At 34.3% G+C, this 23,438-nt stretch overlaps 1 protein-coding gene across 1 annotated transcript; it reads left to right on the forward strand.

Annotated features, from left to right (window-relative positions):
• The first annotated feature begins 4,998 nt into the window (after positions 1 to 4,998).
• Positions 4,999 to 21,903, forward strand: LOC149260227 (putative protein phosphatase 2C 44). The gene is made up of 4 exons (XM_089457393.1): positions 4,999 to 5,029; positions 17,518 to 17,762; positions 21,259 to 21,532; positions 21,704 to 21,903. The coding sequence occupies exons 1-4, from the start codon at positions 4,999 to 5,001 to the stop codon at positions 21,901 to 21,903; spliced, it is 750 nt and encodes a 249-aa protein (XP_089313519.1).
• Positions 21,904 to 23,438: the final 1,535 nt, after the last annotated feature.

The raw sequence follows: 23,438 nt of genomic DNA on the forward strand, positions 1-23,438 counted from the left end.
CCATGCCTATAGACTAAATTTTAAGTGCACCAATAACATGGGAGAGTATGAAGCTCTTTTGCTAGGACTTAAACTTGTAAAAAGATTAGGAGAAATTAGGGTTTCTATCATAGGAGATTCAGAGTTAATCATAAAATAGATCAATGGGAAGTATCTAACTAGGGATCCTAGATTAGGATACTATAGAGGAACAGTTATAGAGATTCGTAATAATTTTTTGGAAACTAAGCTTGCTGTAGTACCTAGGAAACACAACTTACATGCTCATAGTCTGGCCATGTTTGCTAGCACCTGTAAATTACCTTTCAAACCTAATCATCAATTCACTGCTAAAATTAGGCATAGGCCAGCTATCCCTAACAATCTAAAGAATTGGCAAGTTTTCAAAAGTGATTAACAGATTAATAATTTTTTGACTTTAGACAAAGAATTTTCTCATAGTCACATAGATATGCATACAGACAGTAACTCTAAACAAATAGGTGATGTAGATGCCAACATTTTTGAAAAAAGTTCAATTCAACTGCTTCATCCCACAACTTTCACCAAGAAGGAAGTTCAAGACCTAAAATAGATGGACCTTGATGAGATAAATGAAGAAGAAATAGAGGTCATTGATTTAAAAGACAATCATCTGCCTAAGGGATTAACCCCTCTAGAGGACCTCTTTGATTCCAATGACATTCCTAAGAAACCAAAGATGGATCCATCGAAGGCAGATATTGAGGAATATAATTTAGGAAAAGATGACAATCCAAAGATGATAAAACTATCAAAGTCTTTACCACATGATCAGAAGATAAAATATGTTGAACTGATGAGAGAATTCCAGGATGTTTTTGCCTGCAGTTATGAGGATTTGAAATCTTATGATACCTCAATAATTCAGCATACTATACCTCTAAAATAATACCAGAAGCCATTCAAACAAAAAGGCAAAAGAATCAACCTTGTATTGCTACCACTCATTGAAAAAGAAATTAAGCGTATGTATGATGTAGGGATAATTGCACCTATAAGATTTTCAGAGTGGGTATCTAACTTAGTACCTACTAGGAAGAAAACAGGTGAAATAAGATTATGTGTAGATCTGAGAAATGTGAACAAGGTTTCTCTAAAGGATAATTACCCTTTACCCATGATGGACCATATTTTACAAAGCGTAGTAGGTTCTTCTAGAATTTCTTTGTTAGATGGATTTTCAGGGTATAACTAGATTCTAGTTCATCCTGATGATCAAGAAAAAACTTCCTTTTCCACACCATGGGGCACATTTATGTATATCAAAATGCCATTTGGACTTAAAAACACAGGAGCTACTTTTCAGAGAGCAATGGACATTGCATTTGCTAAAGAGATTCATGATTTTCTTGTCATATATCTGGATAACTTAACTATTTTTTCTAAATCAGATAAGCAACATTTGGATCATCTCAAACAGGTATTTCTCAAATGCAGAAAATATGGTATCTCTTTAAATCCTAAGAAGTCCTTGTTTGGCCTGGAAGAAGGTAAGCTCTTAGGTCACATTATTTCAAAGGATGGCATTTGAATTGATCCTGCCAGAATAGAAGCAATTTTGCAGATACCTCATCCTAGAAGTATCAAAGAACTTCAGGCTTTCTTAGGAAAGTTAAATTTTTCAAGAAGATTCATATATAACTTAGCAGAACTAATTAGGTTACTCAATAATATGTGAAGAAAGGATTCAAGTATAAAATGGATAGTAGAAGCCAAACAAGTATTTGAGGAAATTAAAATGGCTTTGACCAGAACACCGGTCCTTACAAGTCCTCAATTTGACAAATATTTCATAAATTTTTCTTTTGCCTCAGAGCAGACTATTGCAACTGTTTTACTACAAAAGGATGACCAAGGATGTGAAAAACCTATAGCCTCTTTTAGTAAAGAACTTAGAGATGCATCACTGAAATACAAGATCATGGAAAACCAAGATTTTGCACTTGTTAAAGCAATTAAAGACTTCAGAGTATACATATTATATTCTCATGTGATAGCCTATGTACCAAATGTTGTTGTCAAGGACATCCTGCCTCATGATAGAATTGAGGGCAAAAGGGGTAAATGGGTTGCTACCATTTTAGAGTATGATATTGAAATAAAACCTATAAAATTGATAAAAGCATAGGGGTTTAGATAAAAATAGGTTTTTAAAGATGAAAGCTTTAAAGTTTTGTATTTTAGATAATGCTCTTTTTTGGAAGAATCATGAAGTAATCTTATTAAATTGTTTGTTAAAAGATGAAGCTGACAAGGCTCTCCAATATTTTCATGTAGGAGATTGTGGTGGACACTTCTACTGGAAATCAATTGCAGATAAGATCTTAAGGGCTGGTTTCTACTGGCCAACATTGTTTGCTGATGTGAAGAAATTTGCCACTTCATGCCATAAATGCCAAACTTTTGAGGGCAAAAGAAAACTATTACCTTTACCCCTGAAACCCATCTCTACTAGAAAGTCCTTCCAACAATGGGGTCTTGACTTCATTGGAGAAATCCATCCCCCCTCCTTTGGCAAGCATAAATGGATTCTCACCACCACTGATTATTTTAACAAATGGATAGAAGCTATCCCCTCCAGACAGGCCAATGACACAGTAATCATAGGCTTCCTAGAAACCAATATATTGTCTAGGTTTGGCCACCCAACTAAAATCATAACTGATAATGCTGCAACTTTTAAATCAAGAAATAGGATCAGTTTCTGCAACAAATACCACATTACCCTAGGTCATTCCACAGCCTATTATCCACAAGGGAATGGTTTAGTTGAATCTTCCAACAAAAGCCTTATTAATATCATTAAAAAATTGTTGGAAGAAAATAAAAAGACTTGGCATAAGAAACTAATAAATGCACTATGGGTAGAGAGGTTGACAACTAAAAAATCTATTGGCACTAGTCCCTATGAGTTAGTGTATGGTATGGAGGTTGTATTTCCTTCAACATTAGGAGTTCCTGTTATGAAACTACTTCAAGAAGCTCAAGTGGAACCTAATGATATCCAAAGGAGGATAAATCAGACCATCAATTTACAGCAGACTAGAGAGGAGGTGTACCAAAGATTCCAAATATGGTAGGAAAAGCTCAAGAATATATTTGACAAAAGAACCAAGGCAGAAGATTTCCACCTTGGAGATAAAGTGCTAAGATGGGATTCCAGAAGAGAAGATAAGGGGAAACATGGGGAGTTTGACTTCCTATGGAAAGGACCATACATTATCCATGCCCTACAAGGAAACAACACATATTTTCTAAAAAACTTGGATGGCACAGACGTAGAAGAAGGACCAGTTAATGGTCCAATGTTAAAACATTACTTTGATCCTACTTATTAGGATTTATCATGATAATTAACATGTACATACTATATCCTTTGTATTGTTCTATTTTGGATTGGAAAGTGACTTGTTGGAGTTGAAGCCCGAAGAGAAGGCCCTAAGCTTCAGAAGTATCATTGTCATACATATAATAAAGCAGCAGGAAAAAGAGAATTGCAGAACACAGTCAAAGTCATTCAAAGGCCATCTGATCTACTGTTCTTGAATTTCCACCAGGGAAAGCCATCCCCAAGTGGAGCCACTATTAGGCCCCTATACCAATAGGTGTCATATGTCATGATTGACTTGATAAGCTATGTAATATGTTCATACCTTTCCTTGTTGCGAAGGTTTTCCATATTTTCAAAAAATCAAAAAATTTAAAAAATGTAAAGAGGGTATACCCTAAAAGAAAAATCAAAGGGTAAAAGAATAAAAAATGGTCAAAAAATGAAAGAAAATGAACCCCGAACAAAAGATAGACCAGGAAAGTGTGTAAGTCTAAATGCCACTACTTTTTCACTTTATGTAATAAACAATTGTGTGCAACTTTTCATTTATGCCACAATTCATTAATAGTCAAACTGTTTAAACTTGACTAATTCATTTTTCAATCTCATGTTGTAGAAATAAAGAATAAATATCTAACCAAACAATATAATCTTGGAAGATAAGTAGATAGGTAGAGTAAATAAAAGGAGCTCAATAGTTTAATCTGAGCCCTTTGATGTAATAAGTGCAGATTTAGATAGGCTTTGCCATGTAAAAGAAAAAGAAGATTTGATAAGGGTTTGCCAGTCTAAGTGCACCCTAATAAAGAAGAAAAAATGCTAGGTTAAAGTAGGTAGGGTAGGTAGTTGATGTTGCAGAATCACATGTGATGAATAATGTCTCTAAATGTGTTAATCTTTCACTTTCATCACAAGGCCAAGGCATACAGTACATTGAAAGCATCTCAAGCAAAGCAAAGTCAGAATAATTAACTCCCCTTCTCATTTTCCCTAATTATTCACTAATTTCACCTAAGTACTAAGGTATTTGCTAAATTGGAGGGGCTCAGAGCATTTCTCTGACTTCTAGAGGGACCGGCCCCTCGGCCCAATAATTTAAAACCCTAAGTACTTAAAACTATCATTAAATCATTATTCACCTTCATAAGTCTTATCCTAAGTAAAATCCTATTTTACTTAGGAAAATTACATAATATCCCATAAAAACCCTTTTTTCACTTAAGCCCAAGTTAAATAGACTCATAAAATGTTTTTATACTTGGCGCTTTTTTCATTGCATTACCATATTAATTTTTAACTTATATTACATAATTCCTGCATAACATTTACCCCTGCCCGTATTATTTAAACATATAAAAAACCTTGAATTTCTATATATCCCACCGATTGGTTAGTTATAACCATAATACATCATTAAACGAGATTAATTAGTTAAATAGTAACTAATTAACAACCTTTACTTCCCTGCCACATTAATATGGGATAAATTAACCCTCATTGTTAATTAAGAACCTCCCCGACTTATCACACCACTCCCGATATAATTAAATTAACCCCTAATTATGTTGGGCCCGCCTTTGTTAAACCCCATCGTATTGCACCTCCTGCTAACCGTCCGATCAGGTCCTCAGGATCTAACAACTATTATGGATATCGCGCAGCCCTTTGTGACCGCAGGTTAGCATGCGATCACAAAGCGGTTTTTACACAGCACCTCTGCCACGCGTCATAAAATCTGTGGAATCACTGGCTCCCAGCTTGTTACCACCCATCCCCAAAAGTGGTGCGATATGAAACTGCTTACCGCCTTCCCACATACAAAAAAATGCCATATCACCTGCCACTGACATCATCCACTCGAAATCCAAAAACCCTCGCCAACCTTGACTTTGTAAATAAAAAAAATAATGTCATTTTCACTGCTTCGTACTGTAAGCCTGTGCTCCCATGCAAAGAATGTGTAGGTCACTGAGTTTGAAGTTTTCAGCTGCTAACCTGCTCAAAACTTGCAGCTGACGCAACCCAGAGCCTGTTAGCCACAACTAGTACCTAAATTTCACAGTTCATTCCTCGAACACAAGTATTTATCCAAATTCCCAACAAAACCCTGCAAGTTCTCATTTTCACTCTAATTTGACAAAAAAAGACCCAAATTCATTACAATTCAGTCTTTGTTTTCATCATATAAGTTCCAAACCCTCTGTTTTGCCCATTTTTCAAATAAAACCTAAAATTCCCTTTCTGAATCCATAAGAACCAGAACTGGAAACCACTGTGGCTTTGAATGTTGACCCATGAATGCTCCTCATAAAGATTTAGACTATCTTCCTCTCGCAGATAAATACTTTCAGATAAAATACCTAGCTACTGATAAAAATCACCTCAAAGTCTTTTGCCAAAGTAGAGATAACTACCTGAATGGCTCTGACATTCTAGGATTGTGGGAATCTAACCTTCCCATGTATTTTCTCCCCTCAGTCCATGTTTTCCCTGATATAATTCATCAATGCCAAGCCAATTATGACCCTAACTATAGAGCAATTATGTCCCCAAGCCAAACAATCCTCTTCCCAATAACTGTTGTATCCATCAATGAAATGTTGCAATTTCACCCCAGTCAAGCTCTCACTCCCATTTCCATTGGATATTTACTTGAGAAATCAACTCAATTATCCCAATCAAAACTGAATCGCATCTGTCAGACATTCATGTTAGAGAAACATCAGCCTAAGGGCCCACCTCCTTATTTGCAAACTTTCTTCACAGACATGGGAAGACTTATTGTTGATATGATATCTTTAATCATGGGATTCAACACTAGTGAGTTTCTTGATGAGATAACCTTAGTGTTGTTGTCAATTTTTACTCCTAGACAGCCCCCTGCTATTAAATATAATTATGCCTCCTATATTGCTAATAAGATTCATGACCGGTTCTTGAGACTAGAAAATGAAGGATTTTTCGAGTATACCACCTTCATATATCATCTCATGCTGTATTATCAATCAGAAAACTTCCCTTTCCCTATCATGAAACTTGATACCAAAGGAAATCCAAGGTCTGTCATCTTTTGGAGTCCCATCTTCCATGCATCCTTAGATTCCCCTTACTCCTACAATGAGTTCATTGATCAGTTTGTTCATCCAGAAACTACCTTATTGATAGGGATTTCCCCTCACAGAATCAGTGGTGACATTAAAAGGATCCTACAGCTCTCCAAGAAATATAGAATAGGTGATTGGTACCTATACAAGAACCATACAAAAATCAGGATATATGGGTGTGAGCTTTACCCTTTCAAGTTACCAAAATATGTTCCAATGAGACTGTTTGCATTGGAATATTTCAGACAAATGATAAATTCAGAATTGGTCCATTTTTATAATGCCAAAAAGAAAGCTCAACTAAGAATAAAAAATCAGTTAGGCCCTTTTGTCTGCAACACTAGGGAAGCATGGAGAGAAGCAGAGATAATTTTAGAAGATCACCTTAAATTACACAAAAGTTTTGGGTGGATGCCATATGACCCTAATAGCTTTATCTGTGATAAAAGAATGAAGCATAGACTATCACCATACATACACCATAGAATCCCAGAGATTCAACAATTTGCCAATATGGATGAATGGAGGGAAGGGACCCTAGTAGAAACTGATAGTGAACTGGTCAATATAGAAAATATTATGAGGGATCTTGGGAAAACACTTGACCTGGATTCTTTTGGGCAGGTACGATTTCAATCTTCTTAGAGGTCAGGGATTAGTGCCTCTACAGCTGAAACCTCTCAGCAACATTCACAAGATAACAACACACCATTCATAGGAACATCCTAGGGAAAGGGGCCAGAGACTAGCACTTAAGCCACAGAGCAATCTACAATGTCAAAATAGCCTGAAACTTCCAAGGAACAGGCCCAAATGCACACTTCTCCCACTTAGGGCAATGTGGGAGAACCTCCAATCTTGTAGACTCCTCTGAATGAGGAAAGGAATAAAAAGAGAGACAGGGAAGTAACTAGCCCTGCCAGTGGACCCTCATAGTAGCCTAGTGCTAAAAGGCATAGGCTAAATCCCCTTTCAGAGGAGTAATTTTTTGAAGAAACTACTGATAGTCAAAGAAAAGAAGGTGTAGATAGTCATCAAACTTTCCTAGTAGGTGGGACATCTACTAGCTCACAAAGATAGGAGCTGGAGTGACAACAAAGTGCAGAGGTATCATCTTTCAGGCCACCAGGAAAAGACACTTCAGATATCAAGAAGAAGTTTATAGAAATAAAAGCCAGAAATGATCCATTAAGGCTCTAGGTTTACAACCAATATTTGAAAATGGCTCCCACTAATCAAAACAGATTGATGTCAGCCTATGACATCAAGGAAGGTAAAATGATAATGAGTTATTTCAAACCTAAAATGCAATAGCCTCAATTAGTAGGAGACTATCTTAGAACCAATTTTGAGGTCATGGCAAAGGACATTCATCCTTTGGACCAAATTGAGTTGCACAAACAAATAGGAGAGATGATTTATTCTACATTAATAGGTAAGGCTATGATGGCCCAAAAACTGGAAAATTCTTTGAATAATACAACTGCTCAATTACAGTTGGAGAAAGCCTCCTCACAGGCCAAAGACAATATAATAAAATCTTTAGAAGAATTGATCATTGGGTTGGGTCATGATCCGAAAGATGTGAAGGCTACAAAAGCATTAATCAAAAAGAAAGATGAAGATATAGCTGCCTTAAGAAAGCAGCTAAAGTTGCCTCCTTTAAGACATCCACAGAAAGCTGAGATCATAAAGCCAAGGTCTGAAGAAGAACTAATGGATTTAGTCTTAAAACTTAATGAAAGACTAAACAAGACTGAGCAAGAACTAGAAAAATGATTGAAGGACAAGTAGGGAGAGTCGACCTCTCAGCCTCCTAATGTGATACTAGTAGTCTCAACTGCAGTCTCTTCAACCCTTGGAACAGCTCTAGCACCAAACATTCCAGCAACCATAGCTAAGGTAGTCACAGGATCAACCATAGAAGCAGGTACAGGAACAGGAGCAACATCAGCAGGGATTTCAAATCTAAGTACAGAAGAGCTAATAAAATGAATGGAAGAGATGAAACTCAAAGTTTCAGAGCTAAAAAAGGTAAAATAACAATATGTTACCTAAGAATAGAGGTATGATCTCTCAAAGATAAATGTTTCAGAAATAAAAAGGGAAATTAAAGGATTAGAAAACAAGGTGAAATCATTAGAAAAAGATCTCACATTTAACAAATCTCAGATAGACATTAAGAAGATTCTATGGACCAACATCACTCAGTCAATAAATGATGTTTGGCCATCAATCCAAATAATTTTTGAGTAGAATGATTTGATAAAGGCAGCCCGAGAAGAGATTCAAAGGACAAGAGTAGAATTAGGAAAGATGCCTGAGGAAGCTACCAGGCTTATAAATTTTTTGAATAACAAGAATAATTACCAGCTTGAAGAATTGGGTATTGAAGATAGAACAGGGACTATTCTAGAAGTAAAAAGGGTATTAACTAAAAGGACTCTGATGCAAAACTTAGAAAGAAGATACCATGACATGCAGGAAGAAATTAATGCTTTTATGGGGAAATTTGGTATTTTGCAGAGCAAAGGGCTACCTAGTCCTTTAGTTATTAATGAAAAATTAATGAGGCACATAGATTATGTGGACAAATTGAATCAATATGTAGGCAACCAGGCAAGTTCATCAACAAGTGCATCAGCATCAAAGGCACTGCCTACAGGTAGGGTTCTCTATGACAGTCTAGAGAACCTGTTCTATGTCGAGCATGAAATAAAACACTTGTTTCCAATTCAGCCTACCTTTTTCAGGTACACCGAAACTGATGAAACCCTCACAAAACTTCAAAAAACTAGAATACCACAGCCAAAATGGTGGGAAGAAATGTTAGAAATTTTGTAATTTATCCTTGGTAAAAGTTAAATTTTGATTTTACTATAGTTAATGATGGTAAAGAGGATAAACAAAGATCAAACAGGTAAAGAGTATCAGAGTAGGATAAAGTGTATCAGTAAGAAGATGAAAAGCATAGCAGCCAGCACAAAATTACATCAAAGACAACAAGATGCCAAATTATAGGACCTGACTCCATCACACTCTCAAGAATAGAGACAACAAACCATCAGTTTGCCTCTATCTGCTACCTATGAGACCATCTGTCTCTATTTTCATGTAACATATAGTTAGTCATCTTAGAATATATCTCACTTTGTTATGAGATATTTTATTCTAAAGTTTTTGTATAAATACTCCCTCATTCGAAATATCGAGGGTGGATTCTTAGACATTGCTGTAAAACTGATTACTTTGGAATAAAGTGTTGTTGGAAAAATATTACATGGCTAGCTGGATGAAGAATTAATACAAAGGATTTTTCATAAGATTCATGTGAAATACATTGGAAAAATAAGTATTTTATAACTCATGTGTTATTGTTCTCTTGTTTAAATATTTCAATTATGTTTCATATCTGAATACTAAAACGAAAAAGCTTGATTGAGAAAGTGCTTCAGTGCAATCTGTTTTCAATCATTTTTATTCGTGATATTTTCTTCTAAACTAGCATAAGTAGTGAATTCTTAATTGCTCCTATTTCCTAGTTTACTCATTTTGATCATTTATTAAAGAATTCTTAATTTCTCTTTAGTGATGATCATCCAAATTCCCTCTTCTCAAATCATGTGGAAGGATTCTTAATTGCCCTTCTTCCCCTTTGAGCCCATCACATCCTATCAAGTTATCATTTGCTCCCTGTTTTAGCTATCTTTCCCTGTGAAACCATCCTTTACCAAGAAACCAAATCCAGTTGAGCCATTTTCTGTTGACTCCATTAGCTCAATGGCCTAAAATACTCAGTTGTACCCCTCTGCTATTGAATTTCACCACCAAATACAACCAAAATCCCAAAGCTTTCATAACTAGCCTAAAATCTTTCCAAAACAAAGCTATACCTTAAAGAGAGAGCCCTCTCTCGATACAGATTGGCTAGATTCTGTATCTATATGCTGGTTTGTGGTTACCTCGGACCCCTTTCCTCTTCTTACGACTTCTAGGAAAATTTGAGTGATAACAATATGTATCTAATCTCAATTGTGATTGCATGAAAAAATATAGGTTTCTCCATTTGACCAACCACCTGCTTCTAAAGATTTCCCATAATAAATACTTGCACAATATAGTGTGTATAAGTTTTCATTTCGATTTGTGAGGGAGTGATAGCCTGACCACCAAATCAAACATCACTACACTGAATAATGTTAAAAAATTTCACCAACAATTCATTAGGGAATTGCTAACGATTGGGACATCCATTCCCACTATTGAATTATTCTAGCAATATTATTTTGAGTACAAAAAACACAAAAACCTCATATGGTTCTAGCTGGTAGCCAACATAATGGTCATTGAGTAACATCTAGCAAATGATTTTTTCACAATGTTGATAAATGAGGAAACAATCCAAGGGGCTTCTCTAGGAACTAACACTTTTGGCCCTTCCTCAGGGTAGTATATTGATAGTATCCTTTGTGATAGCTATGTAATAACAATATAAAGCAAACATCAATAACTTTGACTAACTATGACCCTAGATTAGTGATTATTACTATATAATATTTTTTGAATGATAACACTAGCCTAGTATGTTTCATGTGTTGTTTGGTATAGAAAGGTGTTTGCATTTAGTTGGATGGAATGAAATTTATTTTATGCGTAGACATAGCAATACTTCGAAATCAAATGTTCGTGCAAGGGATCATTCATATTCTCAAAAAGAAGAAGCTAGTTCAAGAAACATGATGATGGTTATTGCTATTAATAACTGGTTTGTTGTAGGTTCAGAGAACAAAGAAACTAACCACGAATCTAAAAATTGGGTTCCAAAGAAAAAAAGCCAAATGGACCTCGGGGTATTCCTTCTTTGATTCTACATTCACTGCTAACTATGCCTCGGGCATCACATCCTATTCCATTCACACAAGAACCTAAGAGAAATGGTTGTTCTTCTCAATGACAAGGCTTATCATCATCCATTTCCATGCCTTCATAGATAGTCATTTTAATACTCAAAATATTCATTCCTTTTCATCATAGATGTGCATGTGCCATCAGTCACTGGTTTACTAGTTCCACAATATGTTAGATCAACAACAATATTAACGGGATGCCATAAAAAGGATTGGTAGGTCTACCATTTAGGTCACTACAAGAAATTGCTGCTAAGAGTGATGGGTACAATAGAATAATGGCTGAGGTTTGTGGTATGTACCTTACCAAGAGTTTTTAATGAAGCTTAGTTTTAGAGACAATGACTAGTATATTAATGTCAATTTTAACATAGTTCTTCAATCTCTGAGGTGGCTATAATTTCAGATTTGGCTCTTGATGAAATGATCTATCAATAGATATCCTTGCTTGTAAAAGCAACCCTGGTTGTGAGATGTGTAGGGAAAATCAGATTGCTTTCAACACATGGAAAGACAGTAAACATAGAGTAAAGTTTCCAAATCATTCTCAAGACAAATATCAATTATGAGATTTGGTTCAATCGTTGGAATATAATCCTTAGAGAAATCACTTGTTTTGTTTTTTCCCATGTCAAGACCAATATCAATTATGAACTCACTTGTTTGTATCCAATCTTTGTTTATGGGAAAATTTTATGCTAATTACATTGGCATTGTGTGTGGTTCATGCTTGCTCCAAATTAGAAATTTTAGGAAATTTCCATCAAAGTACTCCAATTGGCTTGATTGAGTTCTTTGTGATAGTATAAGACTCTCCAAATTTGTTTCAAATCAGTGTTTCCCATAGCAACTATGAGACTGACTCTTATATGCTTGTGTGCAAAAAAGTGTTTGGGAACTTTTTATAAATGGGAGCTTTCTAGTATGAACAGTAGGCATTAATGGTATTAAAATAGGAGACAAGCATTGTAGCCTTCCACCATTCAAAATTAATATAGCTATATGGAAAATTAATAGCTTGGCATAAGGTGACTGATTGAAACAAACTTGGATCCCTTGCAGAAATCAAAGAAATTGAAAATTGTCGAAGGAAAAAAGCCAGAGTTTGTTGCCATGTTTCTTGAATTAGAATGTAAGGAATAAGTTGTAAACATATGAGAGGGAAATTTTCCTTGAGCCACTGACACTTCCACTTAGATTCCTCCAATTTGTGATGCACTAAAGCCTGTCTGAGCCTCCACATTCTATCTTTGAACACACCTATTTTGGGTGCAACATGAGCAACTTGAGGGGAAGGAATAAAGAGAACAAGGAGGGTGCCTCTAGAAGGAACTCAAATATGTAAGTGATACAAACCAATGAATACTTAAACACCTACAAAGACCATAAACTAATGAACATAGGACCATAACCCAACTTGAATTTTTCCATTGCAAAGAATCATTAAACAAAGCTCTTTAATTTACCATTTAAAAGGTATTTGGCTGGCTTGTCTGCATATACTACTTCATATTGATTGTTGTGCACATTAGTATCCACTTTATTTTGAATTTAGGGGATCAGTTTGAAGTCCATCATGCTACCTTTAAATAATGTTCCAAGATCTGGTGAATGGAGCTCCTTAAATTGCCATTCCCAAGTTGTTTGGTTGGATTTTCATAATGTTTTAAGGTTAAATTTCACAAGTTAGCATAGCCTAATGATCTTCCTCTTCATTCATTTCTCACTTGAAAGAATTAGATTCATTTGAAAAGAGAGTGAATGTTGCTTGATTATGGAAAGGAGAGTATTTCATATATAATTTTCTGGATTTGGTTGGTCAATTGTTGCTTTTGTGATAAGCTTATTTGAAATATTTCGAAGACCCCATGTGTATTAGGTGTTTCTTATTATACATTTTGGAGTTTTTGGCTAGAATCTAGAGAAACAATGGTTGGTCAAATCTTGATTTGTATTGTTTAAACTGGTTTTTTGACTAACATATAATGATTTAGCACCATGAAAAACCCCTCAGACATTTGGATTGTGGAAATTTCACAATTCAAAGTTGTGATTCCAATAAATCATTCTTAGATTTTGGGCGAATGAGACTCGAAAATAGTTCTTAGAAAAACCTTCAAAAAGTCTAACAGATAGACTATGGTTGTATAATATGCTATCTTATTTCCTCTAAGACCATGAAAGCCTGCCAAACATGTTGTACCTGGTCTATTTAGCTTTCAAACTCATCCATAATTTTTTTTTATTGGTATTTTCATTTATGTTTGTGTGGTGGCGGTTCTATGATTCTTTAACAAGAATTATATTTTGTAACAGTTGGAAGAATTTTTCTTACAAAACAAATGTGATTTAATCACAAATGAATTCTTTGGGTTGTTTTTGTTAGCTTTATATATCCATTTACTCTTGTATTTTTTATGTATCATGATGTTTGTGTGGTAATTTGATAAGTGAAATAGGTTTTATAAAACAATTATTTTAGATATAAAAAAAGATTTTAATGTAACATATAACAAAATATGTTAATGAAACAAATAATGTCTAGATATGGAATACTCGGTCCATCTAAATGACTCACACAACTAGGAATCCAAAGTCATACGTGTTTCTTTCTTTACAAATATTCTACAAATATTTATGAGTAAGATCCACAATATTTATGGATATATTTGTGGAAACCAGTTTTGTACCATGGATTTAGATTGCATGATAAATATCCATTTTTTTTAACAAAAATATAAAAAAATTTGAATATTATTTTCTGCAAGTATTCATGAGAATCTGTACCATGCATTTAGCATACTTGACAAGTTTCCAAATTTTTCTACATAAATATAAAATATTTTGGTTGAATGTTACTGGACTCTATTGTGGGCAGATTACAATAAATGGGATTGGAAAAAGGGTGGGTAGATAATACAGAGAATGTCTTGGATATGATTCATTTGTTGTTGGAGATCCTTTAGGTACTTGATCCATCGACTTTGGAAATGTTTTTAGGATGGATTCCTATGTTTCTTAATTTTGTGATTCTTTCACTTCGTGGTTATTTTGGGAAAGAAATTTTGGGAATGCCAAGCAATGGTGGATAGGTAAACATACTTTTTTATAATTTCAATGCCCATTCCATTATGTCCTCTCTTTATTGTTTGATTATATTTTGAACTTTTACTTTTATTTTGTTTTCTTTTTTAACTATAAAATTGAAAATACTTGGTATCATATCCATTCAAACAACATCCAAAACTTAAGGATAATATTAGTATTATAGTTGTTTTGTGTTAAACTAGCATTTGCACCTGATGTTGCAAAGGAAACACCGTAAGGCATAGAGTGTGGAAGAATAGCGACATGTGAATGGGCATTCTTGAAAGCAAGGGTGGATGATAATGAGTTCCAATTGAAATTGTTAGTTATGTGTATGCTGAATATGGATATTTTGTAAATAATAGTGTGTAGAAGAATAGTGACATGTGAATGGACATTGTTGAAACCAAGCATGGATGATATTGAGTTACACTTGAAACTATTAGTTATGTGTGTTTTGAATAGGGATATTTTGTAAGTAATAGTAGTTTGTGGAAGAATAGAAACATGTGAATGGACATTCCTGAAAGCATGGGTGGATGATAATGAGTTATAGTTAATGTCAGGTAGAGGTTATCGATTATCCATGTAGTAGTTTTTGTTTATGTGAACATGTTTTTGTACATTATTTTAAGGTTTTTCAAATGGGCATCTTTGAAATTTTGGAAAAGAAATTGAAGTGTCTCGCAACTTTTGGCCTACTACTCATAAACATCAATCCGAAAAAGGGGTATGTGTTGTAGTATTTTTAAATGAGTAAACATTTAAAATTTGGTTTTACATGAAAAAAAGATTTAGTATGCATAATGAAACATTAAATCAAAAAAATAATAACAAAACAATTTTGCATACCGTCATCTACAGATACTGTAAAGCAACTCTAGCCACATTTTGAATATTGCTACAAGGGCTTAGGCTGTAAAGACTCCACATTCAAAACAAAATGGAAAGATAGGATTAGAAACATATTGGATCATAAAGCAATAGAGTATAGTGGAAGCATGGGATCCTTATAATTATCGCTAGTCCTCCTTAAGCCTTACTAGGATTGGTGCCTTTTGGTGGCTTAGGCAAGAAGAATGATTTTCTAGGTATCATTTTCATTTTGTTGCTCCTATGGGGCTTCTTAGATTCAGAATTTGAAGGGACCCAACATCGTAAAAGTGTTGTTTGGTGGCTTGGGACTGTAACACATGAACTGGTACTTAGCCCCAAACAACTTGAGAGTGTACAAATTTCCGAGGACAAAGGATAAAAGGAAGTTACTATTAAAATTTAAAATTCCCTCTTAACAAACTCTACCTGGGATTTCTTGAAAATTTTAATTTACCAGCCTTTGCATTTCATCAAAAGATAAGAGCCTTACTATAAAATAAGGATTGAAACTTAAAAGTAATGAGCTGTTACCATTTTTTTCCATTCCACCAGTCAAAAAAAATTGAACATGTATGTACCAGTTCACTCTACATGATTCATGATTTATTGTAGAAATGGTAAAAAACTCAATGCTTATTTCTTCTGATCTCAACAGAAATTTTCATTTTGAAATCTTATAAATTTATTAAAATATTAACAATAGTACAAAATTATATATTATTTTCGAGTGATCAGGAACTTTACGGCCCTAAAAGTTTTATTATGAGTAAAAGCTTATAATTTCATTGTCTTCTAACAGTTTTGTGTGAACGAACTCTAAATTTCTTGCACCATTCTGACTTGAAGTAAATGCACAGGTGGTATATTGTAGGGAGACAGAGTCAACCTACAATTGTTTTGGAGAAACCTATAGAGCTTGTCAATTAGTAATCCTTCAAAAGGCCTAGCGCTCGTATTAGTCTTCAATGTGATTTTTCCTAGAAGATACACAAACCTTGTATTCTTTGCCAATTCAATCTACCACAGTTCCTCATCTAAGAGTAGTTACTTTCTTCCACCGTATTTCTTCTTGCATAACTTCCATCATGTGAGGAGGAATGAGTTCCTCTAAGCTTGAGATAGTCTTTTATGCTTTCAAAAACCTAGTTGATAAATTCAGAACCTTCAATGTTTGGGGCATCTTTGTAACCATATTGGGCTACACATTTATATACACCTTTTGGTTCTAGTTTTCCAACCATAAATCACTCCGACAAAAGTATTGTCTTGACTAGAACCATTCTTATGGTAACAATGATAAGAACTTCATGCAAAGACCCCACATTCTTTATATAATGCTCAATAATTGGTGGTAAGTCAGAAATAAGGTCACTGCAAAGGAAATGAATTCCTGGTACAAGTGAATTCACCCAACCAATCAATCCATTCAAACCTTCTATGCCGAGTTTTCTCCATGCTAAATATTTATACTTTTTCTACCTTCATTATTTCCAAGAGAACATTATGCTAAGAAAAATTCTTGCAATGACGAAGGGACGCCAACCACTCTGTGGCACCTTATTCAATACAGATGATAGATAAACTCCTTCAAGGATAGCAAGAAACAGAGTGAAGGGTAGTATAAGAAAAACATGCATGTTCCAAACCACAAGCATGACCAAAAATGTTGCAATTAGGAAGGGACACCAACCTCCCTATGGCACCTTTTTCAATATAGATGATAGATAAACGCCTTCAAAGATAGAAAAAAACAGAGTGAAGGGTATTATAAGAAAAACATGAATGTTCTAAACCACAAGCATGACCAAGGTTACTATGCATGTTGTAATGAACATGACCCCAACCACTGCAACCCTTGCACCACCAAACACCTAAAATTATCCTTGGAAACTCAAAAGAATCAATAAAAACTACCAAATTCGGTTGTGAGATATAAATTCGTATATTCTTACCATATGCATTGCCAAATTGTGTTCCATCCTGGAATCCTACGACAATTGCAAGGCAGATAACCATGAGAACATAGTTAACTTCAGGTGAATATATCTAACCCTCGTAATTTTGTGAGGTATGAACAATATTCACTCGAGGGAAGAAACTAAGAGCCATGGACTGTCTTATGATTGAGAATGTTGTTGTAATCAATGATCCACTGGCTACAATGGCTGCTAAAGTGGCAACAATACGGCAGTTGGCTTCACTCCATCCTCATCTGATACAGGAGAAGGACGCTGCAAGTTACAAAACAATAAAGTAATTCATGGATTTCATTTAGTGAAGGGTAAAACAAGGCATGATATGGAGGAGTACCATGTCACAGAGTATAGGCATGTAGAAGATCATGATTTGGGGCTTTTTGCTATCTTTGACGGACATTTGGGACATGGCGTCCCATGTTACTTACAGTCAAATCTTTTTGACAACATTTTAAATGAGGTAGGTATGAAGTGCTCATGCCTTGGATGGTCATCTCAAATTTTCTTGGCCTTTTTGCAAGATTTTGTATTGCATTTCAACTGTTTCCGTAAATTTTTGAACTGATCAACTTTATTCAATTTTGTTAATGATGATGTTTTAATACATTTTTTAAACATTTTTTTAAAGGGTTTTATTAGAAATAGTGTAGATTCATCAAATTTGGGTCCATCAAGTACTGAGAGGGATCAAAATTTCTTGAGGTGTAATTTTTTATTATTATTTGGTCTCTCTTGGTATTTTGACAGATCCCGGTTTAAGATGGAACTATGCTATTTTATTTATCTTTTAGATATTGCCATATATATATATATATATATATATATATATATATATATATATCTATATATATATATATATATATATATATGTAACAACATCTATGTCATACTGGGTTGTAGAGCACCTTGTTACTCTCGTACAATTCCCAAGAAAATACTATATTTTTCTTTTGGTACACTGACCTTCCAATTCATGAAGTAAAACTTATGATGAGTGTGCCTTTCATCCCTAAATGTGTAAAATTTTTATAGCTAAGAATAACTGCAAGTAATATTGAGAATTTATAAAATTTAAATTTCTCAAAAAAAAATGTTATTAGTTTATTTAATAATATTACTCATTTAAAAATTTTAAATATTGTGTGGTGTTCAAAGATTTTAGTGTCTATTTTATTTACAGTGGTTTTGAAGGGTTGTTTTGCAAAAGACATTAATAATACATATATTTAGGTCAATAATTCTAAGCATTCACAATCCATGAAGCCAACTAAAGAGTTTGAAATGTATTTTTAACCCATCACAATAGAAATTGGAATTTTACTTTGAATCAAATTTTTGTGAGTAATTTATAAACCGTGGATATAATATTTTCCAAATACAAATTCCCTAGAACCTATTGAAAGAGAATTTTAAATATCAATTTTCTTCATCAAATCTAAAAAAATTCAGTCATAAATGGTGCGAAAAAAGGTCTTGCCTACTACCACTACATATGGTTAATTCTAATTTTTTAACAGTGAATTACAAAAACACTATTAACAAAACTGCATGCAATGTTCATTATTGAAATGTATGGCATGGGCTAATTATACACCAACAATTTCAAACATTCACTCTCTATACCAAATAAAATAAAAATCAAATTTGTTTAAAAAAACTAATAAAAAATTAAAATAACAAAATTTATTTTATTACACAATTTTGATGGTACTAAATCCACTATTATAATTATGTATATAGATCTGGGTAAAATTGGATCATGCTTCAGATATTAAAGATGGGTAAAATTGGATCCTTCTTCTGATATTAAAGATGTAATGTAGAATAATCCTAGAACCCAATGGCTATTGAGGCCATTGTACCTCAAAAAATTACACTGTACAAAAAAATTATTCAAGTGACACCTTCCATTAATTCCATTTCAGCAAACAACAATCTCAGTTGTATACCATGAACCATGTCGTCAAAATTTTGAGGTTCAGGGTAAATAACCGAGATTGCTTTTGATGAAACAGAACTGATGGGAGGTTTCGCTCGAATAGTTGTTTTGTACAGTTTAATTTCTTGATGTACATTTGGATTACGTGGTTCATGGTATGTAACTGAGATTGTCGTTGCTTAGATGGAATTGATAGCAGATGTCTCTTGAATACTTGTATTGTACAGTGTAATTTCTCGATGTACATTGGCCTCAAATATAGAAAAGAAAGTACAGACACTAAGTGCTCACTCCTACATGAGGATATGAATTGGTGAGAGTTAGTCCTGGCTATTTAGTATTGCTTTTATATTATAGTACCGTTTCCTATTAACAGACGACAGAATATAAGATAAGACTAGTTTTATTAATGGTAGTGGGTGACCAAAACAGAGGTCAATGGGGCTCAAAAGTACACCAGTTACAACATACTGTGAAAGTGCCCATTACTTGTCATTAGATATAGATGTAAAAATTACAGGAAGGAGAAGAAGCATCCACATCTGTATCAATCACTCTGTAGCTACCGATGTGCTGCTTGATAATGTGACCTAGGGAGTGCCTGGGTAGTACCAATCTATAGTCTACATATTTAAATTAGTGCTAGAAATGGGTTTAGCAAATTTTGGTCCTTTCATTAGTTGAGTAGGGTTTTATTCCCAACTTAAATCGTAATCTAGAATGAGATTCTTGATTTTTCCCACAATGAAACTCTCTAAATTAGCTAATTTGTATGTCTATTTCAATTTTTACCAACCTATATCCTTTCTGAGTTGGATGATAGGTATCATGCCTCGTTACCAAATGCATATATTTTTTATTATCTTATTTTTTAGCCCTCAGGTTCGTATGATTGCCCTTGGAGTTAGACATTGAACTTCTCAGAAATGGGATGTGACAAGTTCAACTCTTATGATTCCTTTGGTGTTATGCACTATAATTAATGCTGATGGTCTACCTGGTTTACCATCTATGAATCACAGGGAATATTTGTAATCAATGTTGATGGTCTACCTGGTTTACCATCTATGGATCACGGGGAATACTTCTAATCAATGATGATGGTCTACCTGGTTTAGCATCTATGAATCATAGCAAATACTTGGAAGCTCTCTGTGAATTTAACAACATCTATTTAAATTTTATAGTTGATTGTACTGTGACATGTATTGTTTTGCTATCGCTAGTCAATCAAAAATTAAAATTATACATTAAATTGGAGAAGGTTCAAAGTTTCTTTCCATTTTCCAAATTGCATATGTTTATCTCAATCGCCTAACTTGATTGCAAGTTGTGAAACAATTTCGTTTTCTCCTCTATTATTTCTATTATTGTGTTTCTACTTGCATTGATTTCATGGGTTAATTTCATGTGTTTTATCTTTGGCATATGATATATATTGTTAATTGTAACAATGATCTGCATCTACGAACAAGATTATTCTAGTTGTGATATATCGCCATGTCCATTTCTCAAACCTCAAAGGCGAATATTCTCCAACATTTTACTTCTCACATATAATGAATTTCTTGTTTTTCCCCATCATATTTCTAGTTGAATATGTTGCATGCGTAAATCCACTATTTTTCAAATAGCTTAAACTATTCATATATTTCCTATACTTATATGTTCATGTGTCTCTTGCACCTATCCAAAGAAAAAACATCCAGTAGTAGCATTACGTCATGGCATAAAGCAATAGTGCTTCCTTATTGCAAAAATTGCATTTGCAACAAATCGTTATCATTTTTGATAATTTCCTTCATTTATATAAATGTGATGGTTCTCAAATGACTCTTTAGAAAAAAATTGTATATCATATGCGATTTCTGACTCTGATGCACATCTAGTAAAATGCTTTTACAACTGATCTGCCATTTGTTGTATTGGTTGTCACTTGCTATTTCCAAAGTTTCGTATGGTATAAAATGATAATTAAGTATTTTAATGCTGACAAGTATCTCTGATAATAATGGAGCCGAAGTTCTGGACAGACCCAGAAAGTGCCATCAAGAATGCATACAACCGGACTGATGGGAAAATTTTAGCAAAGGCATCTGATTTAGGGCCCGGTGGTTACACAACAATCACTACTATTTTAGTTGATGGGAAAAAACTCTTTGTAGCAAATACAAGGGATTCCAGGGCTGTTATGTGTAAAAACGACACTGTTATTCAACTGACTGTTGATCATGAGGCAAGTATTGAATGCCAAAACATCGAGAAGGGTGGATTTGTGACACTCGTGCTAGGTACCACTACAAATGTTGTACAGAGATTAATTTTTATGAGAACATACTTAAATAATTTTTTTATTTGTAACTTTATAATTCTATCTTAATGTTCTAGCTCAAGAGTAACATTTGAATGGTCACAGGGAGAAATTGTATACATAATGGCATTCTTTTTTGATATATTTGGAGATGCACCTCGAGTTAATGGTCAGCTTGCTGTAGCTCGTGCATTTGGTGACACGAGTCCGAAGCAACATTTAAGTTCAAAACTAGATGTGAGAGACACGACCATAGATGCAACCACAGAATTTCTCATTTTGGCTAGTGATGGATTGTGGAAGGCAAGGGATTTTTTCCAATCATTGACTTATTTGCATAGTTACTGTTAGATGCATATTTTTTTCGTAAACTCATCTCATGGGAGAAAGCATCTAGGAAATTTTTTTATTATTGTATTGTCATTAATTTTACTCGAATACTTCATCTGAATACCAGAGAGGTTTTTTTGAAGTGCTTAAAGAAATATGCCCCAAGTAACTGCATTGCAAAGAGAGGATTTCCTTTCCCTTGGTGCTAGATCCTAGGGGTATTTATCTGCCCAGTCCTTGGAATTGCACGTAGTGTCACCCCTTAACTTATGCTATAGGAATGTAGAAAAATGTAGCAAGAATGGAGGTAAGGTGGTTGGCTTAAAATTCCGTCGACCTCACCAGTTGAATCAATGCCTGTTGGGAAAATAAAATCTTCTATGGAAATGATACGTAATTATTAACATAAATACTTTTAAAACATCAAAGAATATAGATCAAATATTCTGAAGTTTCAATCGATTGGAGTTTCTCCAGAAGAAGAAACACATTGATAGCAAGTTTAGTTATGTAAAACTAAATTAAACCTATCGATTGGGAAGAGGTAGAACAACGATTGACAACATCAATAAGGAGGTGCGTAGAGCATCTCTGAAACAATCTAAAATCTGTAATGAGCTCAAATGACCAAAACAGGTCAACAGGACTGGGAAGAAAAACGATTGACTGCCTAGAGCATCTCTGAAACAGTCTAAAATCTATGTTAAGGAAAGAAAGGAAGAGTAGAGAATAAGATGGAAAACGGGTCTGGGTGGACTCAAAAGGGGGGAAAATCTAGAAGCATAAACCCTAGACAATGAAGTAAGTTAGAGGAAAGCATCTCAGAAGTAGTGTTGCACCAGAAAATGTTTCGTGGAAGTAGCTAGGACTTGGGAAGTTTGAGGAAGAGCAATAACGAGGTTAGAGTGAGAGTCGGAAGAGGATCCATCATCACTATAGACCGCCACAAACGTGCCAATGCTGAGCTGATAATGGGCCAACGAGAGGAAAAAATATTTTCAAGGATTGAGTTCCATGTCATATTTATTATTATTTGGACATCTAATTTCATTCTGTCATATTTCACTATTCAATATTCAGGATTGTATGGAATCCTACGAAAATTGCAAGGCAGATAACCATGATAACATAGTTAACTTCAGGTGAATAGATCTAATCCTAGTAGTTTTGTGAGGTATGCACAATATTCACTCGAGGGAAGCAACTAAGAGCCACGGACTGTCTTGTGATTAAGAATGTTGCTGTAATCAATGCTTGACTAGCTACAATGGCTGCTAAAGTGGCAACAGTACAAGTTTCCAAGGACAGAGGATAAAAAGGCGTTACTATTAAAATTTAAAATTCCCTCTTAACAAACTTTACCTGTGATTTCTTGAAAATTTTGATTTACCAGCCTCTGCATTTCATCAAAAAATAAGAGCCTTACTATAAAAGAAGGATTGAAACTGAAAAGTAATGAGCTGTTATCATTTTTTTCCATTCCACCAGTCACAAAACATTAAACATGTATGTACCAGTTCACTCTACATGACTCATGATTTATTAAAGAAATGGTA

The sequence above is a fragment of the Pinus tabuliformis genome, chromosome 6, assembly GCF_031772625.1.
Source record: "Pinus tabuliformis cultivar Carrire ecotype Pingquan chromosome 6, CPIR1, whole genome shotgun sequence".
Classification (NCBI taxonomy): Eukaryota; Viridiplantae; Streptophyta; class Pinopsida; order Pinales; family Pinaceae; genus Pinus; species Pinus tabuliformis.

Coding starts and splice junctions, on each gene's coding strand:
- LOC149260227 (XM_089457393.1), top strand. CDS start 4,999: ATGGATATCGCGCAGCCCTTTGTGACCGCAG. Junction 5,030..17,517: donor GCAGCCCTTTGTGACCGCAG/GTTAGCATGCGA, acceptor ACAATACGGCAG/TTGGCTTCACTCCATCCTCA. Junction 17,763..21,258: donor TTGACAACATTTTAAATGAG/GTAGGTATGAAG, acceptor ATAATAATGGAG/CCGAAGTTCTGGACAGACCC.